We start from the raw sequence: 21,603 nt of genomic DNA on the forward strand, positions 1-21,603 counted from the left end.
TAATATCAAAGGAAGCTACTTTAGTATAACATCTAATTGAAAGAGAACCGAGTCTCTTTACCATGTAAATTTCTGTTTTATTCATGAAGAGTGGAAATTCAAATTGTATGATTATACAACTTCCACCAACTCTACAATTATAGATTTGTAGTAGGTAGAGAGTGTGTAATGCTATTAGAATAAATAAGAATCTACTATGTTTATGCTTATATGGAAGTAGAATATCCAGAATAGGCTTATGGGTATAATACAATAACCTCTCCAATTCATATTCTAAATGTTGCGCCCTGTTGGGGCCTAATTAAGATTGTGAACATGATTTTCATAATGTTATACGACTTTGAATTTGATATTGCGTTTACTTGTGATAAGGTTTTAAGGGAGAATATTCAAAGATTCGAAACGAACAACAATGAATAGTAAATTATTTAAGCTTTAGCATAGAATAGCAGATTGATAAGAATATCGATTGATGACCATGAATGAGTGCTTTTTGGGGTGAACAAGAACTTTACTGAAAGCAGCGAGAATCATCAATAAAAGCCAAAATATTATGCTGTTGATGTCAATTTCTGCAAGTTCGAGATATTAGGCGGTTAATGGTAAGGTGGTAATACACTTTAATTTCTTTTCTCTATCATCTATCATATACACTAAAGTCTAGAGCGGCGCCTCTCGGATATTCTGCGCAAATCTTCATGTAATGATTCTATCTTCATAATAATCGTGTCTTCAATTCATGACATTAATGTAGCATCTTCGTTTCGCTTTCGGCATATCATATATGAATTATGTATATTGGGCTTATAGTTTTACATTTCACTTTGTTTAAAGATATAATGTAACGTTGATATATTCATAGACTCGTCATCAAATAAGAATTTCATGTCACTAAAGTCCAATGCAAAATTAATACGGAACCACTCCAACTCCATTATCAAGTTGTGGCATTAGTGGGGGTAACTCCAAAAAAAGAATAATTCGAGTAGGACATGCCACATTTTCAGACTATTCAGATTCAGTTGATTAAGCATGATGTGATATTTACTCTATCAATGCAAATAAATTATATATGCCTTTCTGCTAAATTCCATATCTAGTCCGAATATATGTTAATATGTAAGCTACGTATTTTTCGGGATAATTTGGATAGAGCCTAAATCTTCATTACAACGAAGCATTTATTGATGAATGTGCAACTAGGACAAGTTGTTGAAGCATAAGGGGGCTCACAAGATTGTGAGGTCCTTATGTGCTACAGTAGTACAAGATTTATTACCGCATCTCTTGAAAAATAATTGACCAAAAAAAAAAAAAGAAAAATGAACCATGCATCCCCAAGATGGAAAATTACTTCCATCCCCTTATCTTTTATTTTTTAATTATTTTATTATTATTTTGGTACGAATTTAATTTGCATATATTATTGACATAAAATAATTTTATACATATATTCAATAATATATTGCTATATATCTACTTTTTAAATCCACTATTTGAATAATAATCTAAATGTATAAACGGATGAGTATAAAAACAAAATTCATTGTTTTGAAGATAATACCTGCATTTACATGGTTCCGGATTAAGTGGACAAGATAGTATGGAAATCATGTACTTGGTCAGAACCATTGGTGCAGTTCCTCCGGCTTTTCTTGCTTGTATCTTCGATGTGCTGCCAAAGTTTTATAATTTTTTTTTTTTTTTGAGTCAGCCTGTATACTAGTAATGTTTTCAGAAGTGTTTTTTTCCAATGTCTTTTTTTTGGGGTCAAGATCCAATGTCGTTTATCACTTGTCTTTCATGTTGGGATCCAATCTCAATACAATATCTCATTTGTTATTGGGTAGCATTGCAAAGAAACGAACAAATGTTGGGATCATAATTTGGAAGACGAGAGGCCCAAATTTAGTTACATTAGTTGACCCAAAGTATAATTACTAAGCTCAGCTCGGGAATGCCCGGCCCATGCACCTGTCCAAAAAAGAGTTTCAACCGGGGAAGGACTGCAGCTGAGGCTTTAATTGAAGTGACAAATCATGTGCCTCTTAATATATTGCCCTCAAATTTAAAATTTGAAGAAGATCAAGTAGTGGATAAAAACTTTTTAAGTGTTAGGTGTGTGAATGTATAATGTGAGTGAGTTTGTGATATAATGCTTAAAACTGAAGGTTATTTAACCCATCTGAAAAAAAAATTGAAAAGGAACTCAGTGAAAAAAAAAAAAACCAAAAACTAGGAAGGACTTATCACTGTTGCAGAAATGTTGAAATAGTTCTCTCAAGTGGTGACACGAATCAAACACTTTACTCAAAATGATTGCACGCTTCAGTCAAACCACATGCACTAAACAAAAAAAATATCACAACGCAATAATTAATAGAATCTAAAGTGAATTTTGCTGATATAAGGCTGTTAATATGAAACTTTTATCTAACATGTGATTTTCATTTTATTATTACAAGTAAATTATATTTGATATTTTTGTGTACTATTAAATGGAGTATAAACTCTGTCTGTATGTCATCAAATAATGAATACTATTATAACTCTCTATAATAAAGATCCAATAATTTGCAGTTTAAGAGGGCCTTTTATGAGGTTGGAGATAAAGGAGTAAGTTATGTTACTTTATAATTGACTAATGAGTGACGGTTGACCAGTCAAATCTACGACCAGTTAGTCAAGGTGAGTGACCTTTGGGGTGACGTGTGATCTGCCAGCTGTTACCATGGTATTCAATCATACAGAGGTGACTGACTAAAAAAAATAAAAAAGTTACAAACAAAAAACAAAGCAAGAGGTCACTGACTAAGAAATAGACTACTGCCCACTTATGAACCAAAAATGCAATCATCCCCTTCTTACTTATCTCTTTCTGTTCTGTCCATGTGAATGAATGATATATGTGAAAATCTATTAGTCTTTCACATTGAACTAAGATGGCTGAGGCCGAAGTAGCAGCAGCTCTAACTAACAATGAATTTGAGCCTCATCAAAAGAAGCCATCAAGGAACAAATATGCCTTAGCTTGTGCTATGCTTGCTTCCATGACTTCCATCCTCCTTGGTTACGGTCAGTAATAGTAGTAGAACTAGTAATCACCATCACCATTACAATAACCATTCATTTCTATAATGTTATGTTATGTTTGTTACAGATATTGGTGTGATGAGTGGAGCAGCTATGTACATAAAGCGAGATCTGAGAATTTCGGATGTGAAGATTGAAATCCTTGCCGGTATAATAAACTTGTACTCTCCAATAGGTTCATACATAGCAGGAAGAACCTCCGATTGGATTGGTCGCCGTTACACTATTATACTGGCCGCCGTAATTTTCTTCGTCGGAGCAATTCTGATGGGATTTTCACCAAACTATGCTTTCCTAATGTTCGGCCGGTTTGTCGCCGGCATAGGAATCGGTTTTGCTTTCCTCATTGCACCCGTTTACACCTCAGAAATCTCTCCTACTTCTTCCCGTGGCTTCCTCTCTTCCTTGCCTGAGGTCACATCTCATCTCTACTCTCTTTCAATTTGTCTTATCTTTTATATTAGCGTGTGGCTCATATCATACTTGAACTTTTATTTTAGATCGGGTTTGATTTTTAGGGTTTTGTTTTCTGAATACAATGCAATTAAAATACCTAGTTATAGTTTGGCTATAAAGTCTAAAACATAGTGTTAATTAACTGTTAACATCGTGCCGTATACGATTCTGGAATCCAATGAAGATACTGTGTGTGTGACCAAGAGTCTAAGAGTACTTTGACACGCATTTGAGATGTGATGTATGCATATTGCATAATCTTTGAAAATTACAAACTCATAATTCAAATTCAATCATAAACCACTAAATTGACTATCAATAACACATATTTATAGATAAATACGTAATAGTTAATTTAGCTACTATACATAAGAGTTAATTTAGTTACTAATTTTGAGCAAGTGCATAACATTTCATATTCAAATTATATTAGACAACTTTGCATGGGGATAATATTATGGTGCACTAACTGATTCACATGTGATTTAAAATTTATACATACCTTCAGGTGTTTTTGAACGGAGGAATATTGCTTGGATACATCTCAAACTATGCATTTTCAAAGCTTTCACTTCGAATGGGTTGGCGGTTGATGCTAGGAGTAGGAGCGATTCCTTCAATGTTCCTAGCCGTGGCGGTTTTAGCCATGCCGGAATCACCAAGGTGGCTCGTTTCTCAAGGACGAATAGGCGAAGCCAGAAAGATCCTCAACAAAATCTCCGACTCCAAACAAGAGGCGCACCAAAGACTCGCAGACATCAAAGACACAGCAGGAATACCCCAGGAGTGCAACGACGACGTCGTTCCCATCACAAAGAAGAAGCAAGGCAAGGGTGTATGGAAGGAGCTTCTCCTTTATCCTACACCCGCGGTGCGCCACATCTTCATCGCTTCCTTAGGGATTCACTTCTTTGCGCAAGCTACCGGCATAGACGCCGTCGTTTTGTACAGTCCTAGAATCTTCGAGAAGGCTGGGATCAAATCTGATAATAAAAAGCTTCTCGCAACGGTAGCCGTTGGATTCGTCAAAACGGTTTTCATCTTAGTGGCCACTTTTTTCCTGGATCGTGTTGGAAGACGCAAGTTGCTGTTAAGCAGCGTTAGCGGTTTGATAATCTCGCTTCTAACCCTTGCGGTGAGTCTCACCGTAGTGAATCGTTCGAAGACGACGTTGAACTGGGCCATTGGGCTTAGCATAGCCTCGGTTTTGTCCTATGTGGGCTCGTTCTCGATTGGGTCTGGGCCCATTACGTGGGTTTATAGTTCGGAGATATTTCCGTTGAGGCTGCGCGCTCAGGGTGTGGCTATTGGAGCTGTGGTGAATAGGGTCACCAGTGGAGTGATCTCAATGACCTTTTTGTCCCTCACGAAGGCAATTACCACTGGTGGGGCATTCTTTCTCTTTGCTGGAATTGCAGCTGCTGCGTGGGTATTTCACTATACTCTGCTCCCTGAAACGCGCGGCAAAACTCTTGAAGAAATTGAAGGATCTTTCGGTAATTTCTGCAGAAAATCTAAGAATAGTGCTAACGGGGAGGGACTTAACCGTAATAGCACTGGTAATGGCCAGATCCAATTGGGGACCAACGGCCAGAACCAGCCTTTGGCAAGTGTGGATTAATTTACTTAGGAGTAACATATCCGAATAATGAAAATTAAAATCACAAGATGAAGAAATTAGAATCATTTTAGGCTTTGTTTATAAAGGTGCAAGTGTGTAACTGAGCTGTAACAGTTGTTTATAAAGGTGTAAGTGTAATTGAGCTGCAACACTTTCTGATATATGATTTGCCAAATGTTGAAATAGTCAATTGGGATTTAAGTTTACAACAGAATGAACAGATCTATATAGTATATAGATAGATAAATATACAAACTTCTTTGTTCTAAATTGTATCATAATGAAGTGGGATTGGAGATACAATTAGGAAGGAATATATATCTATATTATCTAATAATAATAATATTATGATATTGTAATGCCATGAAGCATCCATTGATCTCAGAAATCTCAGTCAACGGTGAATGCCGCTAAAAAGTTGTGGAGCATGAGCCCAAAGAATAAAGAATATGGCAGATGACATGGTAATATTGCTTCATGAAAGAATTGATTTAAGGGCATCTTTCACGTAAGAATATTTGAATGGGAAACCCAATTTCTTAGCCTGATTCGGAAGCACTCTCTGCCCTTCTAATACCTGCAAAGAGAGATTCAAAGATGCATTTCAGTGAATTTCACACTAAACAAATAGCATAGAGTGGGCGAAATTAACCAACTACTCACCACAGAAGCTCCTTCTCCAAGGACAGCCTTGAGGGCAAAGTCTGGTACCGGCAGCCACGACGGGCGACCCAAGGCATATCCTAGTTGGTCACACAATTCCGCGAATCGGACAGGATTTGGTGCAGTTCCATTGATTACTCCTAAATGATATGAAGTATTCATAAACTATATTACTAAACGGAAAACATAACTGTTGATTTGATAGTACACCAAAAACCAAAAGATATATATGAACATGGAATCAAATCACACAAGTCAGAATCGAGAATTGCACCATCCAAACTATCTATGCTAGCCAATGTTCTATATCCACTAATTTTTGGTTGTTCAGAATTTCAATAAATTTCACTTTGGAGATATGAGAGTTAAGAGTTCACCTTCATAGGAGGGATTTATCAGTGCTTCATATATTAAATTAACAATGTCATCCAAATGAATCCAGGAAAACCTGTACAAAAAGAAAGAAAAATAACTTAATTATGGCGCCTTTCTAAAATTAAGACGCAGCTGGGAACCAATCAATAATAGCTAGAAGACGAGGGACATACCATTGTTTTCCAGAGCCTATAGGTCCACCAGCAAACATCTTGAAGAGAGGTATCATTTTAGCTGTAGAAGATTAAACACACAAAAATATAATGAATTTTAGGAACTTCAGATAATATTTGATGTTGAATCATAAATTCAAGCAGTTACAGACTAATACCTAGTGCTCCACCATCTTTACCAAGAACAACACCAATGCGAATTAGAGCTACTCTAACATCCCCGTTTACTTTTAAGGCTGTTGATTCCCATTCTCGACATACCTGAAAAGATAAGACAGCATCCGTCAATGTGACCTATAACACAAGAGATGGTATATATTGCGAAACGCTCCATTTATTTGAATAACAACTGATGTGCTAATCAGTTAGTATTCAAGTTTAATAGTATTTCAGGTGCAAATGTAAATGACTGTATATCTTCATAAAACCTGCTGAGTAATACTCAGAATATTCTTACGAGGTTCTATAATTTTAATATCTTGTATTCTCTGCAATAGTATCAACAAACATCTGTTCTTACCTCGGCCAAGTAATCATTTCCTGATGGACTTTGTTCATCAAACACTTGTGTCTCACTAGTGCCTGAACAGTGAAAAGAAGTGAAAGACATTTTATATGTAAAATCATGCATAGGTCTATCAATTCAAGTGATTCTAAAGAGTGCACCAAAGCAGTTAACAACCAATAAGCAAGAAAATGATCGATCAGTAGAGAAGAAGATTTGGCATATGAACATACCATAGTAACCAACAGCTGTTGCACTAACAAAAACTTTAGGTCGAATATCCTCTGGCGCACTGTTTATTAATTCTACAACCTTTGCTATTAAATCGACAGGTCAGAGGAAGAATAAGCAATTGCTTGTAAGTAAAATTTGCTTAACTTGATGCACATATATTTGTCAAGAAAAATATACATATAAAAAGGTTTATTTTCAATTTGAATCATCAGGAATCATATGCTTACTTTTGATGTTACTCTAATCCTGCTCTGCTTGATTTCTGTTTTTATCTGCAGAATTAAAATGAGTGTTGCGAAGATATCTATTATCTCTTAATAACCAAAACTCTATGAATCTTTAAGTCAATACAATCCAATAATGACAGTGATAGGAACAAGGCAATAACCTCCGAAGACCATCTGGTACTTATGGGCATTCCAGCCAAGTTAACCACCCCTGTTGAGCCCTGAATGCTATTCTTCCATTCCGACTCCTCCGCAATCTTAATTCCTGGAAAGTCTTTCACTGGAAGGACAAGGCAAGTAACCAATGAATCCAAAGTGCATTATATGTCTACCTTTTTTATTTATTTAAAAGGAAGATAAATGTAGACTTTCAATAGTGAAGGGATCTGAATTAGGTATGAATTTAAACCAACAACAAAAATAGTACTTATAAATTAAAGGAACTCTGCCACTATTAAGTGCAGCTGATGTGTAATTTTGATCAATGTTTGCACTGGTGAAATTAACTGATTTCCAGATTGTCAGTACTAATCAAATTATTACAATGATTTATTACCTTCTTACCCGGAAAAATTGCTTCAGCTTTAGATCTAGAGCGTGTCAAGACATGAACACTATGCTTGTCTGCAAATTGTTTTGATAGCTGAAAGTTAGCTTGATTGAGATATAGGGAAGCAATATATAGACTGAAGCAACTATTTATCAGCAAACTCACCACTAGCATTAAAATTTATGCTTGTATACATGTGTATGCGTGTTTGTCCCTAGTATTCATTAATTTAACCTCACATTAAGATAAAAACTATTTATCATTATCTTTTCGCGCTACCTAAATTTTTTGGATCCATCATTACTGCCAGTAAATATATCAAAATCGATCACGAATGGAATGTAGGAAGTTAGAGGCAGATATAGGGAATGATAACCTGCGTGAAGCCTTTGCACCAACCTTCTACCTATAAAACCTGTTGCTCCAGTTACAGATATGATCATCTGATTCCCCTGCATAAGCACATCATTGTGATAATGATCTTTAATTTAAGGAACCTAAACCAAAAATTGGAAATAATAATCTAAAGACTTGAAGGGAATACCTCTTCATTAAATGTAAACAACTTAGGGTGTCTTTAGTTTGTATTTTCATTTTCTGTTTTCATTTCCAAGTGTTTTCTCATAATTTATAAAGGAAAAAAAAAGAAACCGTGAAAACAATAAAATCTTCTTTTGTATTTTCTTCTTTTTCTTTGGCAAAATTTTGAAAACAGACACGCTTAAAATAATAACAGAAAATGGAAACGCAATTCAATCACACCCTTGGTATCTTGACTAATCTCGTATTTGTAATTTGGTGGAAATTCATATGCAGTTGTCTTTACACGAAATTCATACTTAAAAACAGTTAGATGATTTGACAGGTTTAACTAAATTATCATCTAATAGTTCTTAACCATTAATTTCACATTAAGACAACTGCACTTTGAGTTTCCAATTTTACTCACATTTAATTTATAGAAAGATGGATTAATTAGCAGTGCCTTATGCCTATTAATGTGTGAATTACCAAACTAGTGTTCAATGTATATAGACTTCCCTAAACTTCAGAGTTGATGCAAAATAAAAACTAACAGGAAAAATGGCATGTAGGAGCTAAGTTTAGAGCATACCTTGGAGGTTTGATGAGAGGTGCAGCAAATCCTGAACCTCCTAACCTGGCAGGTCTGGTAAAACAATGGAGAAGATTGAAAAGGTGGAGAATTACTTACGGAGTGGGGTAGGGGTAGGTGAAGAGACGAAGAGACATTGTGAGACCAACTCAGAGTCTCCATTAAGATTAAGTTAGAACTCAGAAGAACGAGATGGTGCGTGCGTGTGTGAGCAAGTGAAATAGATTGTTTTAGTATGGTTCAGTTTCGTGTTCAATTTGGAGCCACATCAACTACCTTTTCCATATCCATCACTCGTTCACTCATTCACTCGGTTACTCACTCCTTCCACTTTGACTAGTAATTCTAATTGGACGACCCCGTTGGTTTTTCACTCTATTTTCTTCACTTTACTTTTGTTTTTTATCATTAGAAAGACAGTTACACATACCACATCTAAGTAAATAATTCACAAGAAAAATGACAAGATACCTTAAACAGCTTCTTAATTATTTTTCTAATTTTTAAATAAATGAACATTTTTTAATCTTTTATTTTTTTTCATATGTTCAAAAATATACAAAATATACAATGACTGTGTTGTACACAACATTTTTGTTTATCTCTAATTGAAGTGAATATTTAAAAATGAATACTTAAGTAAGGTAAGAAACACAGTTTGGAATATCACTTGGAAAAAATTGAGATCCGGAAATAAATCACAAGCCCTTATTAACACTGGGATTAACTCATATCATTCACATGATGTACTTTTATTGATGCCTCCTCTCAGAAAGAATGCTACTACCTACTAGCCTAGTTTGAAAAACCAAAACAAAAACTCGTAAGGAAATGAATACGAACGAAAAAGAATTAAGCAGGAACATCCAATATTAGGGTGCTACACTGAGGAATGTGAGTTTCCTGATTGGTGAAGAAACAAGTCAATGATTATGAGAATCCCCTGAGCTACAAGGTAGAAGCATACAACCATCAAGGAAGCTCCAAGCCAAATAAGCCATTGGTGCTTTGGTGGTCCAGTTGCCATGCCATATCCGAAATTGAAAGTCATTAAGAGCAAACCCAATGCCATGACGCAAGTCATTATGCGCAATGTTGAACACACTCTTGCATTGAGAAAAGGCAAGAACATCTTGGATCTTGGGCTCTTGGCAACTAATTAAGGTTATAACTTATATTATACAACAGAGTGTGGCTGCATGAATAACCATCAACTTACATACGATACGAGATTGTTCAAAAAGGAAATTCAAGTTAACATTATCACTATTCGAAATACAAGAGACATCCGCGGTAACAGAAAAGAGAAAACTACTAGGTTGTGTTTGAAATTCAAAAAAAAATAAGTATATTATGGAATCATATTCCCGGACGTGAAAAAACTGATTTGTCTCCCAAACTCACCGTAAAGCATTTATCTAAGTTAAAGCAGTTGCCGCTTTCCATGGAGTTTATCCTCAAATCTTAGATGGTGAAATAGTAGGAGAAAACAGAAAAATGGTACCGCAGTTAAGGTTCAAAAGTTAACGCTGCAAGAATGCTATGAAATGCAAATGAAAATTGTCAGCATTGAATTTCAGTTTGATATATGCATTCATACAAATCCAGCAGTAGAAAATGCTACTTTAGGTTTATGACCATAAAGAGACTCCTTCACACAAGGATGAGTTAAAACAGAATCTCAGTGCATCCAGTGTTCCAAGAACAGCGAGGGGCACCGGAGACGCACTAATACAGCAGGAATTCATTTTCTTCAACATCAGAAGCATGGTTGGACCAATCTACATCAAAATTGAAAACAGTCAAAAAGCCATAGAAGAAGTTCCGCAGCAAGAACTGTGCCAATCAGCAATGGGAGAAAGAAAGTGCACACCACAACCCATCCCATGATTAATCATAATCATAATACAAATAAAAGGATCAGGAATTTGGTGATGTAGCATAGAAATATGTGATCTATCTTTTAATTTCAAGCATGTTTTATTTGTAATGTTGCATACTCACAACATAATCCACAATCTAGTAAAGCATATTATAAGTTAGTTGATTACCTTTATTCATTACAAGAAAAAAGTTTATGATTTCAGTCATTATCTTCACGACCAAAGTTATAAACTATCTCAATCTGCAGCAAGAACAGAACACCAGATTAGGTAAAAAAATAAGCATACTCCAAGGCACTAAAACATCAAACAATAACTATCCCAGTCTCAAACCAACCTACTGGTACCTTGAGGATCTCATAGGAAAAATGAGGAAAATGATTGAGGATCAGAGAAAGGCAGCACACATGGGATACCTTAACTCTCAAATAAAAGAGGGTTTATTCCTCTCCTATGCCTTTACATTTACCAAGACAATTACGACAACAAAGTCTATTCCAATTATGTGAAATTGGATACATAGCAAACAAAACCAGTGTTTTATCAAGAAAAAACCATTTAAAGAAACTCTTTCTTAATGATTTCATAAATAAAAACTTTACCTGAATATCGGCTTACCCTTTATCCAAACTAACTCTCTAATTCTAACTATTTCTTCACATTACCATCCCTCGCAACATAAGATGTATAGTCATAACTATTGAATAATTGAAAAGTGAAAAACAAATCACTAATCTATAGAAGATAAGATATCATGTAACAAGGGGAGTATCATATCCAATAATAGGTATACAATTTGGTGGTGTTTAATGTACAAAAGAATAAGCATTCAGCCCACCAAGATTGAGTGTATCAACTGAGAGAGATGGGAAAATAGACATGATAAACTTGGTGTATAATCATAGCAACTTACCCCCTCGGGTGGAGTTGGGTTGCGAGTAAACTTGGAACCACCGGGAGCCCAAGGAACTATTACACATTAGCAAACACGAGTACATAAACAAGGTTAATATCAAAACTGAACGGAATAATAGAGCAGAAAAAGAAAAAGGACCACTGCATAGGATTTTACAAACTCCAGAAACAAGTTACAGATTATCTGAAGATCCGAAAACAATAACAAGTTAATAACTAAAGGGAAGTTCCTTGTCTTAGCGCCTACGCTCTAAAAGGACCCGCACCTCAGACAAGTTGCATATTTCACATGATTGGTAATTGAATTACATAGAAATGCACAGAGTAATCAGCTCTAAAACCGAAGCTTACATTCAAGATATTAAAATATTGTTCTACAAATTGTTTAAGAAACAAGTGTAAGTAGCAAAATCTGAGTGAGATAATGCTGTTACCTATATAAGGATCAGGGTGGCGCCACTTATTGTAGGTAGCTTCACCATCTTCTATCATCCGATCGATGGTATCAAGGTCTTCCTGTTAGTCACATTGATCACTTCAATTTCATAGTTCAACGCATACAAATCTAGAATACGCACTCTAACAAATAATAAGTATTGTAGTAGGCACTAATCAAATGCAACATATTTTAAGTCTTAATTTAGCACTAATTAAAAAGAATGCAATGTTGGATGAGAAACGAACCACGTGTCTGTGTTGCTCGAACCTTTCGCGGAGGTTAGCTGCCTGAAAAAGATGAACAAGAACAAGAAAAAACGGTTATACATAACCAGAGAGAGAGAGAGAGAGAGAGAGAGAGAGTATGTGGGAATGGAAAAAGGAAGAAATGGTACGTCGTCGTAGAAGAGGTGACGATGGACGGCCCAATTGAGGGTGTCTTTGAGGGCGCGTCTGTAGAGGATCCGGACCCTCTCTCTTTGCGCCGCCCTCCGAGCAGCGTGAGCCGCCGTCGATGTCAGACTCATCCTTCTTCTTCTTCTTCCCTTTCGATTCTCTCTCTCTTTTGCTTCTCTTCGGCACAATTTCACAGCTCACATCTGAAAGCTGAAGGTAGATCAAACCAGAGACTGCCTACCATAAACGACGTCGTGTCACCTGGCAATGTAAACGACGTCGCATTGTAATTCATTATGGACCATGCTGTGCTGGGCCTTTATCAAATTATAAAGCCCTAAATTGAAAAGAAAATATAAAATGTCACCGTCCAAAAACTGGTTTGACAAAAACATTATGGGATAAATTCGTTTAATTTGTTGACAGAAACTTTTTTTCCCCGTATTAAGAATTTAAAATAGATAAACCAACTTGTCCCCAAAAAAAAAAAAAGATAGATAAACCAAATAATAATATTATTTAATTAATAATATGACAGTCAAATGAGAAAGGACTATTTTATCTCAAAAATGTTTCATAAAGATTAATCAGTTTGTAAAACTGTAAAAGAACTAATTTGCCCCCTTTTTTTCTTATTTCAAGTTTGAATTTTACCAATTTTTAGTTCTAAAAACGATATGTTAAGTTTATTGCCTTTTAAAGAAACACGTAGGCCATAGAATTTCATTTTAAGTATTTTCATTTTATTCAATGACCACCATGATTTTTATCATAAGTTTCTTTAGCATTTTTCTGTGGTTATAACCGTATAGCCTAACCTCTAAGAAACAAATTGAACTGTGTTAGTTGACGAGCCTTTTTTATTATTGCGATTATCTGTGTAAGAAAATACTTGATTTGCTTAGTAAAATAAATTTAAAAGATCAACACCCCAAAAAGCGATTTGCACAATTTTTTTAACAAATACATTTTCGGTTTTGTGAAAAAAATAAAGATTTAAACATCATTAAATTGGCAACTTAAAATATTTTATAATCGCAGTTGTTTTTGCTGATGCCGTGTTATGTAATTAAATGTACATCTAAAACGGTTCTACACGAAATTAAATTCTTGATCTATCAGTGTTTAAATTCTTCCTTTCTCACTATACCAACATTTTTTCTTTTAAAAAAAATTGATCCTTTCTTTTTCTATTGGAATCACTTTTATTGCGAGTCTTGTGGCTTATTCCTTAGATATGTAGCTTGTAGCATTTTGACATCAGCAGTTAAAAGAAGTGTATCCGTGTTTCGACAATTTCGACTTGAAGCCTACCAAAGTAGTTAAGCTAATCAGAATAACAAACCTAGCTAATACATATAATATAAGAGAAACTCGTTTAAAACAATAATACACTAATCTACTCTGCCTCTACAATTATCCAAAACATCTTTACAAGGAAGCAAGCAACTCATCAAACAATTGTGCTCGATAAAATTAGAAAAAAGAAACCAATCCGTTAAATGGTACACCAAAATCATAACCAGAACCACCCAAAAGCCAAACCTCAGGACTCGTACATTTCCATCTCCATTGAAGAAAGAATGCTAAGCATGTCAACTGTGAACAGTGATCAGAAACTATTCGATATAATGTCTACAATGCTGTACACGTGTCACGTGTGTTATATCCACAAACAAACCTTAAAGAGATGCTCTGCTGCTTCTCCATGAAGATCTTCGTACTGTGTGTTGGGGTGTGAAGCTTAAACCAAACATCTCCTTAAGGGCCATACCCTGCTCTGAGAACCTCACCAACTTTGCAACTACTGTGGCACTCTCCATTACATGGTTCATATCACTAGTGTTACTCCATAAACGGGTCGCTAGCTGCATCCTCCTGCGCTTTGAATCCAACGGAATGTCCCATTCCTTGAACAGCTTTGTTCTCTCATCTCCAGAAAGCCTTTTCTGCATAAGCTTGACCAGCATTTCTCTCTCTCGACGAAGAGCCTTCACACTACGACAACATGAAATACGCACCCGAGTAAATACCATTACAGTGCAAGTAACAACTAGATTTTGTGTCACGAGCACAAATAACCTTGTATTTCTTGACACATTCTTTTTAATTTAGCAGCAGAAGGATTCTCGATTACAAAAAAATGTTGGCTATATATCAGATACTGAAATATATCACATCATTTTGGTAAATGCACACTTGGATTCATGTTCCAAAATATATCAGATACTGAAATAAAGCATAAGTGATGGAGGCAGAGAGAACCTTGCAGCAAGCGTGATTGTTGGAGCATCCTTCAGAGACCCGTTTGCACTGAAAAATGTTTCTTTGAGGAAAGTTAGTCTTCTCAGCTCTACCTCCATGTAAATCGAGTCTTTTGGATCACCCCTGAACAAAAGAAAGAAGTAGGTCCTGTGCGTCAATGGTACGCAGCAAGCTTTCCACAGTTCAATTATCTCCTTTTGTTGCTTTGTGAACTGCAGAGACCAATTTAGAGGAGTTCCAGGTGCCTCTAACATTGGATCAACCCCTACATCTTTCACATTCTTCACGGATGATTTTCCTTGTGTCTCTTCACCCTGAAAAGTCAGAAATGTAGAATTCAGTCATCAAGCATCGAGATAAATGTCTGTGCTTCTTTTTTTTTTTTAAGGGAAGGGCATTCAAATTTTAAACATCAAGTGGACAATGATCCCAATAGAAGTGTACACGTGATAATTTATATTAATCATCCATGTTTGCTACAAGGGTAAAGTTTCACCTAATTAATTAATTATTAAGCTGTCATTGTATAAGATTCGCCTAGATAACAAATTTAGATTCTATTTGTTTTTTCCCCCTGAAACTTATTAGAAGGCAACTGAAATTTATTCTTACCTGACCATCAACAAGCTGCTTCTGATACTCAAGTTTGACCATTTCCTTCATCCCAGCAACAAAAGTTTGAATGCTAGTAACTTCTTCTCCAAACTCATTTGCAGATGGACTTCCGATAGAAGACTGAGAACCATCTCCAAATCTTGTGGAATCCCCAAAATCTAGCGGAGCTAACTTCCTTCTCCAACTATCCGGTCTTCCAGGGAATCTTTCAAACCCATTGGCGGGAGTCCTATCCATTTCTCCTGCTCTCTCGGGAGAACCAGTCATGTGGTATTCCCTACAACTCCAGCTCCTAGTTAATTTAAGACTTCTAGAACTTGACATACTTCCTGATATATCTTGTGAAAATTGATCAAGTACACTATATGATGAGTTGTTTTGAATTTGACTCTCTTCTCTTTCTTCATTCATCGTTTCATTTTCCTCTCCAGATACTGTTAATGCTAATTCTCCATTGCCACTTAGTGAAGGATCAAGATGTTCTGAGTTGTCTCGACTTGACTCCTCCAGCTCAATACATTGAACTTCTTTGCAAACTTCATCAGGGTATTCTGTACAAGCATAAGTAAGGAGCTGTATATACTATTGAAATTACATGATCTGATGCTAACCCACATTTATGATAGGGCATCATTTTTGTGAAATTACATAGTACAGGCATGTGGATGATAGAAGTAAGAGTTACCTTCATGACTACTTCCAGTGTCATCACCATCATCAAAATGGGGATTGTCGAACTCTCTCATGCGCCTATCTGGACGGTGTGGACCACAAATACTTGATGATTCAGATACTGAATGGTCATCGTCCCAGTTATCTTCCCCGTCCTGAAAATTAAGGAAAAAAGCGAGAATCAAAATTTAGAGGCTTAACCGCTAATTTGTGACATAATTTTCCGTTATTAGGAAATGAAAATTACCTTTTTAGATTTCTGATCCTCTTCGATCATGCGAAGCAAATCCTCAACCCTTGATTGAGCAAGATCACGTTGCTTAGCTAGCTCCTTAACTTCCTTCTCCAACTGAATAATTGGAAACCAGGTTATTAACATTTAGTTAGTAATAAGAATGTGATATGCATGTTGGCCAATGCAACTTGAAAAAATCCCACACTTTTCCTTAAAAAAATAAATAAATAGAATAGAAGACATTGAAGCAGACTATTAGGGACCTATGAAACTCAGTTCTACCCTTCTTATCTATTGGGATACATAAATTCATGAAGCACAAGTATTGTTCAAGAAAACATGTACCTAGGAAAGAGAGGTTAATAATGATATACAAGATTGTTCTAAATCAACATCTTGTAAGTTCCACAACTAGGTCTAGTCCACAATCAATATAAACGCAATGGAATAGGAATTCAAACTGACCTTTTCTATCTGGAGATCCTTCTTCCTCAACAATGATACATAATCACAATTGGAGGCAGTGGGATTAGGGGTTCTTAACTCACTTTCCAACCTAGCTACCTCTTTTTGCAATTGCTTAACCAAGGCCTTATCAGACATCACCACATTAACCTGCGCTTTGGTGGTCACTTCTTTTGCACAACAAGCAAAAAGAAGCGTGTTTCTTGTTTGCTCAACATGACTTCGTGCGGGGCTTAATGTACAAATAATGGCTGTTCTAGCATTGCCACCTATGGAAGGCTGAAGTATGCGTGTCAACTTTGAATCCCTGTAGTTAATGTGTCCATTTCTTCCCTTGCTGCATTTAATCAAATTATATCAGTGGAAATTCAAGGGTTTCTTCTCATATTTGATGCTAGAGGCAGAAACTAAAATTAGCGAAAGGCAGTTTGAAATGCATCATCTAGCATTAAGAAAACCAAGGTTAAGAGATAGGCAGCCAAATAAAGAACTAAACTACATTAAAAACTAAGCACACATGACATATATAATAGGAATGGAAGAAGTAGGCAACCTCAGCTTGCGGATGACTGTTCCAAGAGTAAGTAAACTCCGGTTTATATGACAACCTTCTTTCAGTCTCACCCCAGCTGATGATAACTGAGATGCACGCTCACTTCCTGCCAAATCAACAAAATTCTGCAAAGAAACAAAACAAATTAATAATTTCAAAATTTTTGGTATGCATTTATTGCCTAAACAAGGAGTACTTTTAAAAATGCAAACATACCACGCTGGCAGCTAGGGTGGCTGAGTTACCTTTGCCCAAGAATTCCCTGGCAGAACTTTCTATTGTCTGAAACAATACAATTTCAATATTAGGAGCTTTTTTTTTTAATTATTTTTTAAGATATAAAAAGTACAAGAATTTAATTACAGAAATGGAAAGGCACACACCAATCTGATAATTTGATGAGATCTTGAACTCTTTTCATTTAGGTATGTCTCTCCTACCTGTCTCTGAGCTGCAAGGATAAATTAATGTAATGCTTGATGTACAAACAACCTAAAAAAAAAAACTATACAAGCTCCGTTACCTTCACAAAACGATAGAAGCTCTTGCAAATGCCCCCAGTCCCGTAAGTTCTCCTCTGTAAGTTTCTCTAAAATGGGTCCTCTCTGAGAAAAAAGAAATGAAAACAATCATTAGTTATGCAATCCATTTTATGAAATTTCAACCTAATATATGAAAGGTATTCACCTCAGGATCATCACGCAGCCTAAGTGGAGTATTGTCTGTACTGAGGAGGTCTCTAACAACTTCATTGTAAATTTCAATTGCTGAGAACTTTATCACAAATGCTCTTTCCTCATGCTATAAAGGTCACATTAAACTTGTGTTAATAGCACTGGGTAATGTTATAGTAAAGAACTGATAATGAAGAGTCAAACAGACAGTTGAAAACTTTGGTAGCGTAATTATTTACCCTTTTTATATAGTCAAAAATATCTGCTACAGCATATTCAGTTATTCCAACCATTGTATATGTCTTTCCACTGCTTGTTTGCCCATATGCAAAAATACTGGCTGAAAGAACATATAATTATATGAACACCTAGTAAACAAAACGGGAGATGGATTTAAAGAAACTAGTGGGTATAATAATATACTTACAGTTAATCCCATTAACAACTGAAAGAGCGATTTCTTTTGCTCCTTCCTCGTACACCTGTCTTGTATCGCAGTCACCCCGAAATACTCTGTCTACCAATCATAACAAAATTTCATAAACATTGTGCATAAGTGGACACCAAGTCACCAACACAGCATACAGTACCTTAATTGAGAATGCACCAAATGTGATTGTTTAATATCAACTTTTGCGGGAAAGAATAAAAAAGTTAAACAATCATAGAGATTGACACATTAACCAGTTATGTCAATTAAGACAAACATACAAATATAATTTTACAAATTGTGGAATAGCCACTAACTTTATCTTTCAAAGTTAAACAATCATAGAGATTGACACAGGTTTATTAGGGAAGATTGCATCTCCATCACCGTAAGTAAAAAAGTAACTGGATCTGATAATGTTCAACTTATCAAAGCTAATAATCTATGTTCTCCAAGTAAGATAAGTGATCCCTTAGAGACTACACATGTGTTGAATCCAACATACATTACAAGTTCCAAATTATTGTTATTATAAGTTAAACACGAAGCTGCAAAGTTCTAACAACAACACGGACTTTCCTAATAATAAAACGGATTAAAAGTAGGCTTTTTCCTATGAAATCCGCAGGCCCTTTAATAAAAAAACATATTAAAGACCAGTCATTTGCTTACCAAATGTATATGCACTTGGAAATGTTGAACCCTCCCGTAATGTGTTCCGGTACAAGACGGTAGTATCATTAATGCATTCCCAGTCTGCGGTTTCATTTGCAGCAGTTTCCTTCTCATTCAGAGGCCTTAGCCTTATCAACACAAAAATCTTCTCTTCGCGACCACTTAGCGCTTGCATCTTCTCCCATTTCAGCAGCTCCTCACCACCAATAGCCCCCATTTTCTCACACTTACCTCAATATTCTCTCCAATTCACAAGCTCATCAGAAAACTCCGAGCAACCCCATAATGGATCCTATAAGAGCAAGACAAAGTGGTGTGGTTAACAAACCGATTCCATTTTCTAAGCTGCATGATACAGCTGAAAGTTCAAGATAAACTAAAATCACAAATGGGAGATCACCAATACAACAGAATGGTTAATTTTCCTTTGATAAATAAATAGAAAATAACAACAACATTAACAAGGAGTCTAACTTTAGATCGTGCCAGACCAACACAAGAAAGAAAAGAGCAATGACAAAAAAACAGAATGCTAACTAATTACGTTTTTATCATATCATCAAAAAAAAAAATTTAATCGGTAGTTGGCATTATAATATCACGACCATAAAAAGCTTCTGTTTTAAGAGACAGATTGATAAATCATAGGTTTAGTACAATTAAAGGATATGCTAGCCATGTTGATTATTCTTTGGTACCAAGCTTCATCCAGAGGAAAACATGAAAAAATAAATAAATAAAAATAAATAATACACACTAGTGATAAAAAGAAAAAAAAATAGAAAAGCGAGCTGGGGCCTAATTCGTAAACAGATATAGCAGGGTTCTTCTTTTGTTTAAAAAAAAATTAAAATAAAAACTTTCCTTGAACAGTGACCAATTCCAATGTAAGAATAGAAAGCTTTTCATTGCAGCGACCCACCTCAAAAATAATAATAATGCTTGAGAACGAAGCAAAAAAAGTTTATAGTTTTAGCATAAATTTGATATCGACCTCTGACTATGGAGTCTATGGTAGTTATGCACAGCAAAGCAATGGTCCCCATCTAACATGGGGCCATCTTTTTCAACCTTTCACCTTCCTCCTCTTTAATTATTTCTTTTTTCTTTTCCCATTCCAACTATCTACCCAACCAGAATAAAAAAAGCGACTCTCCCTCTCACACACACTTCACATTCTCATCACAGATTTTTTTCAACCTCCAGTGTCATTTTCACGAGACGTTACTACAACGTTAACGGTGAAAATAGTAATTCACAGATCAACTTACTTCCCTTACGAACCTGAAGCTTCTCCAGCTGCTACTTCTTCTTTTTTTCCCTCTTCCTCTTTGCTTCGTTGATCACGAATCAGAAACAGAACACGAGACAAACATGTTGCGATAACCGAGTGAGTGGATGGATCTTTCGGAACGACGTCGTCTTCAAAATATGCTTGGATGATGACGTGGCGCTAAATCTCAGATTCCGAGAAAAGAAAAGAAAAGAAGAGAAGAAGAATAATAGGAGATAAAACAGTGAAAATTGAAAAAGGAAAAACCGCAAGGAAGATGAGTTGAGTTGAGGGAGGCACGATCTGAAAGAAAATAAAAAATAAAAGCACCGAAGGCAGAAAACACGGCAGTGGCTCCGGTGAGTTAGTTTCGGTTAGTTTCTTTCAGTGTCTCACTCTCACTCTCAAACAAGCACAGTTGAGGAATGAGAATGGACCAGCAGGCACGTTTGTTCTGATCCGTTGTCAACTTCTGTTTTCTACCATCAGTGGGGAGGGAAATGACGACGGTGACCCTGAGCTGTTGACATTGGTCATTGGTGTTTGTGAGGGTGGAAAATATGAAGGATGTCACGTGATGGAGCGGCAACAACTAACAAGTGGGAAAGAGGAGGAGGCTTGTTATGATGGTAGCACGTGGTGGAGAGAGAAACGCCGTTTAGAAAACGTTAGCGTCTTTAATGGGTGTGTACTGTTGCGAAACTGAAACCGTCGTCCATTGAAGTTTCCAATCCACGAAGGCACGAACCATCAGGATCCACCTCACGTTTTGGATTATTCTTTTTCTTTTTTTTTTTTGGGGGGGGGGGGGGTCTAACGGTCACTCAGTGTTGTTATTTTGAGGCACCTGTAATTGGGGAAAGAAATTTGAAAAATATAAAATAATAGCTCTATGCATTTTAGTTTGAGGAAAATGATCACGTATATATTTTTAGATATTAGTAAAATTTTAGTGTAATATTTAATTATTAAATTTTATGGTATTTTTAAAAATTTTAGAAATAAAACAATATAAGCGTATTGATAGATTTTAATAAAAATATATCAAAAGTTTATAATTTCAATAAATTTTAATGTTTTTTATAAATAGTAAATTTTTTTAT

The 21,603-nt window shown here is 35.7% G+C and overlaps 4 protein-coding genes across 13 annotated transcripts; 1 reads left to right on the plus strand and 3 right to left on the minus strand.

The window, feature by feature from the left end:
- The first annotated feature begins 2,580 nt into the window (after window positions 1-2,580).
- LOC112789136 (polyol transporter 5) lies at window positions 2,581-5,384 on the plus strand. The gene is made up of 3 exons (XM_025830897.3): window positions 2,581-3,075; window positions 3,161-3,507; window positions 4,058-5,384. Exons 1-3 carry the CDS (start codon window positions 2,943-2,945, stop codon window positions 5,168-5,170), a joined length of 1,593 nt encoding a protein of 530 aa, XP_025686682.1. The 5' UTR covers window positions 2,581-2,942; the 3' UTR covers window positions 5,171-5,384.
- On the minus strand, window positions 5,309-9,996 carry LOC112789137 (epimerase family protein SDR39U1 homolog, chloroplastic). The gene is made up of 12 exons (XM_025830898.3): window positions 9,012-9,996; window positions 8,274-8,349; window positions 7,912-7,971; window positions 7,509-7,627; window positions 7,348-7,392; window positions 7,120-7,198; window positions 6,902-6,963; window positions 6,540-6,642; window positions 6,382-6,442; window positions 6,211-6,281; window positions 5,834-5,973; window positions 5,309-5,747 (listed from the first exon to the last, which is right to left on the minus strand). Exons 1-12 carry the CDS (start codon window positions 9,171-9,173, stop codon window positions 5,646-5,648), a joined length of 1,080 nt encoding a protein of 359 aa, XP_025686683.1. The 5' UTR covers window positions 9,174-9,996; the 3' UTR covers window positions 5,309-5,645.
- Window positions 9,997-10,554: 558 nt separating this feature from the next.
- LOC112789138 (NADH dehydrogenase [ubiquinone] 1 beta subcomplex subunit 9) lies at window positions 10,555-12,953 on the minus strand. The gene is made up of 6 exons (XM_025830900.3): window positions 12,643-12,953; window positions 12,494-12,535; window positions 12,244-12,325; window positions 11,808-11,863; window positions 11,063-11,136; window positions 10,555-10,792 (listed from the first exon to the last, which is right to left on the minus strand). Exons 1-5 carry the CDS (start codon window positions 12,772-12,774, stop codon window positions 11,095-11,097), a joined length of 354 nt encoding a protein of 117 aa, XP_025686685.1. The 5' UTR covers window positions 12,775-12,953; the 3' UTR covers window positions 10,555-10,792; window positions 11,063-11,094.
- A 1,067-nt stretch (window positions 12,954-14,020) lies between these two features.
- Window positions 14,021-21,349, minus strand: LOC112789139 (kinesin-like protein KIN-7E). 10 transcript variants are annotated; one of them, XM_025830901.3, is made up of 15 exons: window positions 20,499-21,349; window positions 19,225-19,519; window positions 18,550-18,639; window positions 18,362-18,462; window positions 18,136-18,249; window positions 17,972-18,053; window positions 17,832-17,899; window positions 17,665-17,730; window positions 17,449-17,573; window positions 16,896-17,232; window positions 16,443-16,544; window positions 16,209-16,350; window positions 15,521-16,074; window positions 14,909-15,222; window positions 14,021-14,641 (listed from the first exon to the last, which is right to left on the minus strand). In XM_025830901.3, the coding sequence occupies exons 2-15, from the start codon at window positions 19,442-19,444 to the stop codon at window positions 14,326-14,328; spliced, it is 2,631 nt and encodes an 876-aa protein (XP_025686686.1). In that variant the 5' UTR covers window positions 19,445-19,519; window positions 20,499-21,349; the 3' UTR covers window positions 14,021-14,325. The 10 variants fall into 10 exon arrangements, with proteins under 10 accessions (XP_025686686.1, XP_025686690.1, XP_072082499.1 ...); XM_025830905.3 differs by having other exon boundaries at window positions 20,512-21,326; XM_072226398.1 differs by having other exon boundaries at window positions 18,362-18,458; window positions 20,512-21,254.
- Window positions 21,350-21,603: the final 254 nt, after the last annotated feature.

The sequence above is a fragment of the Arachis hypogaea genome, chromosome 3, assembly GCF_003086295.3.
Source record: "Arachis hypogaea cultivar Tifrunner chromosome 3, arahy.Tifrunner.gnm2.J5K5, whole genome shotgun sequence".
Classification (NCBI taxonomy): Eukaryota; Viridiplantae; Streptophyta; class Magnoliopsida; order Fabales; family Fabaceae; genus Arachis; species Arachis hypogaea.

Coding starts and splice junctions, on each gene's coding strand:
- LOC112789136 (XM_025830897.3), top strand. CDS start 2,943: ATGGCTGAGGCCGAAGTAGCAGCAGCTCTAACTAACAATGAATTTGAG. Junction 3,076..3,160: donor TTCCATCCTCCTTGGTTACG/GTCAGTAATAGT, acceptor TGTTTGTTACAG/ATATTGGTGTGATGAGTGGA. Junction 3,508..4,057: donor TCCTCTCTTCCTTGCCTGAG/GTCACATCTCAT, acceptor ACATACCTTCAG/GTGTTTTTGAACGGAGGAAT.
- LOC112789137 (XM_025830898.3), bottom strand. CDS start 9,173: ATGGAGACTCTGAGTTGGTCTCACAATGTCTCTTCGTCTCTTCACCTA. Junction 8,350..9,011: donor CCTCTCATCAAACCTCCAAG/GTATGCTCTAAA, acceptor GTGCTTATGCAG/GGGAATCAGATGATCATATC. Junction 6,964..7,119: donor AACAGCTGTTGGTTACTATG/GTATGTTCATAT, acceptor TTCACTGTTCAG/GCACTAGTGAGACACAAGTG.
- LOC112789138 (XM_025830900.3), bottom strand. CDS start 12,774: ATGAGTCTGACATCGACGGCGGCTCACGCTGCTCGGAGGGCGGCGCAA. Junction 12,326..12,493: donor TCGAGCAACACAGACACGTG/GTTCGTTTCTCA, acceptor TGTGACTAACAG/GAAGACCTTGATACCATCGA. Junction 11,137..11,807: donor ACCCAACTCCACCCGAGGGG/GTAAGTTGCTAT, acceptor TTCTTGCTGCAG/ATTGAGATAGTTTATAACTT.
- LOC112789139 (XM_025830901.3), bottom strand. CDS start 19,444: ATGGGGGCTATTGGTGGTGAGGAGCTGCTGAAATGGGAGAAGATGCAA. Junction 17,731..17,831: donor CTCATCAAATTATCAGATTG/GTGTGTGCCTTT, acceptor GTATTGTTTCAG/ACAATAGAAAGTTCTGCCAG. Junction 15,223..15,520: donor AGCAGCTTGTTGATGGTCAG/GTAAGAATAAAT, acceptor CTGACTTTTCAG/GGTGAAGAGACACAAGGAAA.